At 43.7% G+C, this 2891-nt stretch overlaps 1 protein-coding gene across 1 annotated transcript; it reads left to right on the top strand.

Annotated features, from left to right (window-relative positions):
- The first annotated feature begins 224 nt into the window (after window positions 1–224).
- LOC124279693 lies at window positions 225–1301 on the top strand. The gene is made up of 2 exons (XM_046715526.1): window positions 225–836; window positions 1058–1301. The coding sequence occupies exons 1-2, from the start codon at window positions 533–535 to the stop codon at window positions 1159–1161; spliced, it is 408 nt and encodes a 135-aa protein (XP_046571482.1). The 5' UTR covers window positions 225–532; the 3' UTR covers window positions 1162–1301.
- Window positions 1302–2891: the final 1590 nt, after the last annotated feature.

Below are 2891 nucleotides of genomic sequence, written 5' to 3'. Positions count from 1 at the left end.
ATAACGTATTTGTTATAACGAAGTATGAATGGCGCAGAGGTCGTTGTACAATATACCGACGTGATGGGAGACCATACACCGGTATAGTGTCTCTTTCGTGATACTGTGTACTGTATACTAGGAAAAAATAAAAATGTAATCTTTTGAGGAAACAGTGAAATACCCTACTGAAGTTTCACAAACGATAATCCTCCATTAAATATGGTAAATCCCAGGCCTAAATCCAGGAACAGCTGTGTCTACTGCACGGCGCTGTACGCGAACAGCTGATGCTAGTAGAGACCGAGCGACAGCGCTAGTGCTATGATTCATGGGGCGGTCTTTCTATACAGCATATATGTACACACATACATGCTTCGGAGTAGCGCCGAAGTTCCACGAGCCAGTGTCGGACAGTTATACACAGGCTGCTGATAAGTAACTACACATTAGCACAGTGCCACGCTAGCTGTTGTTTAAGTTACCGCGACAGCTTGTCGGAGTTCTGCCTGTAACTACACATGAGAGCGTTGTCTGGCAACTGCAATCCTAAATGATGAGGAATGGATATGGTTCTGGAGGAACTCTTGGAGAGGATACCCCAAACAGGAACTTTATTCACTTGGAAAGTCTACAGATGAATGGGGTGCCGGCTGACGGGGGGAACGAAAACGCACCCCTGATACCCCCTAGACGCTGGTATAAACGAGTGTTTTCCACGCTGTTCGGCGTCTATGACGATGATTGCGAGGCCAAGTACAACATGTTTGGATTTCGACGGAACCTCAATACAATAGCCGGGGTGTTCGCTCCAGTGGCACTCGGCCAGTTTGCCAATAACGTCTTCCTGCGAACAGGTAAATATAGCCCGAATATGCAGGACTGTTATTGCTCTGTGAACCTATCCAGCTTGAATCGTAAGAGTAACTTTCAGTGTAAGCTGCCAGTTAATGTGCTGGAATGTAAACCAATCCTGTGCAATTGTAGTGTATTTAATTACATGTATATGTCAAGGGGAAATGTCAAGCGGAGGCCTGACATTTCGGGCTTTCTCTGAATGAAATACTGTCAATTATAGGTCCACAAGAAGGCTCTGCACTTTCGTCCTTCAAGCGTGACGTGCACTCAGACATATGTATACACCTCGGCATGTATGGAGGAATTTCACGTTGGTCTGATTAATCCTGAGCCCGTGTACCACGCGGTTGTTTGTGTATAGAAATGCAATATACAGAGACCCCGATCCCCAACTCTTCCTGCACACACACATTGTATGTTTACAGGAGCTAATCAGCCAGCGGAACGGGTTGATCTTGGTGAGAATTGTGAATATATGACTTGATTCTTTGTGAAGAAAGTTACCATAAAGCGTCTATTGATATATCCTTAAGCCTTATATACAACAGCACCACCGGTTCGGTTTAAGTCATGGGTCTGGCCGTATGTCGAGTTAAGACTTGGGTTTTAGTCTGATGTAAACTACAGTTGAACAATCCCGATAAAAGATGGATATTGCACGTGTGTTTCCGGGTTTCAGATAGTTTATGTATTTTGTTCAAAAGAGGTGTCCTGGAAGGTAAAGTTTCCGGTATGTAGAGGTTAAACTCATCAGACAGATGGCACAATTATCGTTCATACAGGGCCGATCACACTTTGGCCAAAACACTGACACACAGTCATGTAATTAACGTATAGACTGGCGTTTAGTCTCAGAAATATAGATATCGTATCTAAAATACTTACCTTATACATACCATAGTAAATTCAAAAGGACCAGACCAATGTTACGTTTCATGATGTAGCAATTTAGACTTGTCCAATCATTCTTGACTTGATGGTTTATTTTTGCCATTTGTTCTCTTGCTACTGGGAGAGACTTAGTCACTTCTCAAAACTGTTTGGTCACTGAACCCTGGATTTACACTCATCACTCATGTATGTTTTTAACGAATATGTTCATTCCTTGAGCAAAAAGAGTGTACAATGTACCCTTGAAAGGGCGATTTGTATATTTGGTCTTTCGTTTGGTACATTGTGAACAGCGATTCTGATATACACAGTATATAGTTATGTGTACTAGTTTAACCATTAGGCTGACAAGAAACCCGTCCGAAACAAAAACATAAAAAATGATGAAATGATGGTGAAGGTATAATAATGCTAAATGTCTGGGAAGGTACTTTGAGAATAACTATCTAATGTTTCCACCATCATGTTGGGCGATATATGCACGGCCCCTGCATAGCGTACTGTTCATTAACTTGCGTATGGCAGGTCTTGGTATTACCCGCCATTCTGTCTGAAGAACTGACCCAAACTGGACCAGGATGATGATGCTAGATCTCTGGCTTACGCTCCTCCCAGAAACATCCTACACATGTTCTGATGGGGACATGGAAGAGAACATAGGGAGCAAGCCCTATGGCTGTACGTCCAATTGTCGCAGATAATGGGTGACGACTTGGGTACATTTGGCATTGTCATCTTACAGTTCAAAATGTCTGCCGATGATTCCAGTGAATGGAACAACGACAGGGCGCAAAATGTCGTCAACATATCGCTGGCCTGCCACAATAACCAAATCAGTATTTTTGTATTGTCACGTGATCCGCCCCACGCCAAGAAACAACCGCCACCGTACCGAGCATGGTGAAGAATTGTTACCCTGGCATACCACTCTCCGCTACGTCGTCAATAATGATTTCTGCCATCTCTGAATCGGAGGCAAAACCAGGAGTTGTCTGTGAACATGGTGTGGAGAAACTGTCGCCCCAAGTGTTATCTTGCCACACCCAGGTCTCATTGCAATCCAACGACTGCACTTGCTCCACATTCGAGACATTACACGTTTTTATTTACCAAGCATTCGGACAACTTGGGACGTTGACTTTACCTTCTGAGTCCACCACGAG

This window comes from Haliotis rubra, unplaced genomic scaffold (assembly GCF_003918875.1).
Source record: "Haliotis rubra isolate DU_JTF1 unplaced genomic scaffold, ASM391887v1 Scf255, whole genome shotgun sequence".
NCBI classification, from domain to species: Eukaryota; Metazoa; Mollusca; class Gastropoda; order Lepetellida; family Haliotidae; genus Haliotis; species Haliotis rubra.
Note: the sequence above shows the minus strand (reverse complement) of the source record. Positions and strands in the feature narration are given on the sequence as shown.

What these genes read in the sequence shown, in the direction of transcription:
- LOC124279693 (XM_046715526.1), top strand. Translation starts at nt 533, where the DNA reads ATGATGAGGAATGGATATGGTTCTGGAGGAACTCTTGGAGAGGATACC. An exon ending in TAACGTCTTCCTGCGAACAG is followed by an intron (nt 837 to 1,057) that starts GTAAATATAGCC and finishes TGTCAATTATAG; the next exon opens with GTCCACAAGAAGGCTCTGCA.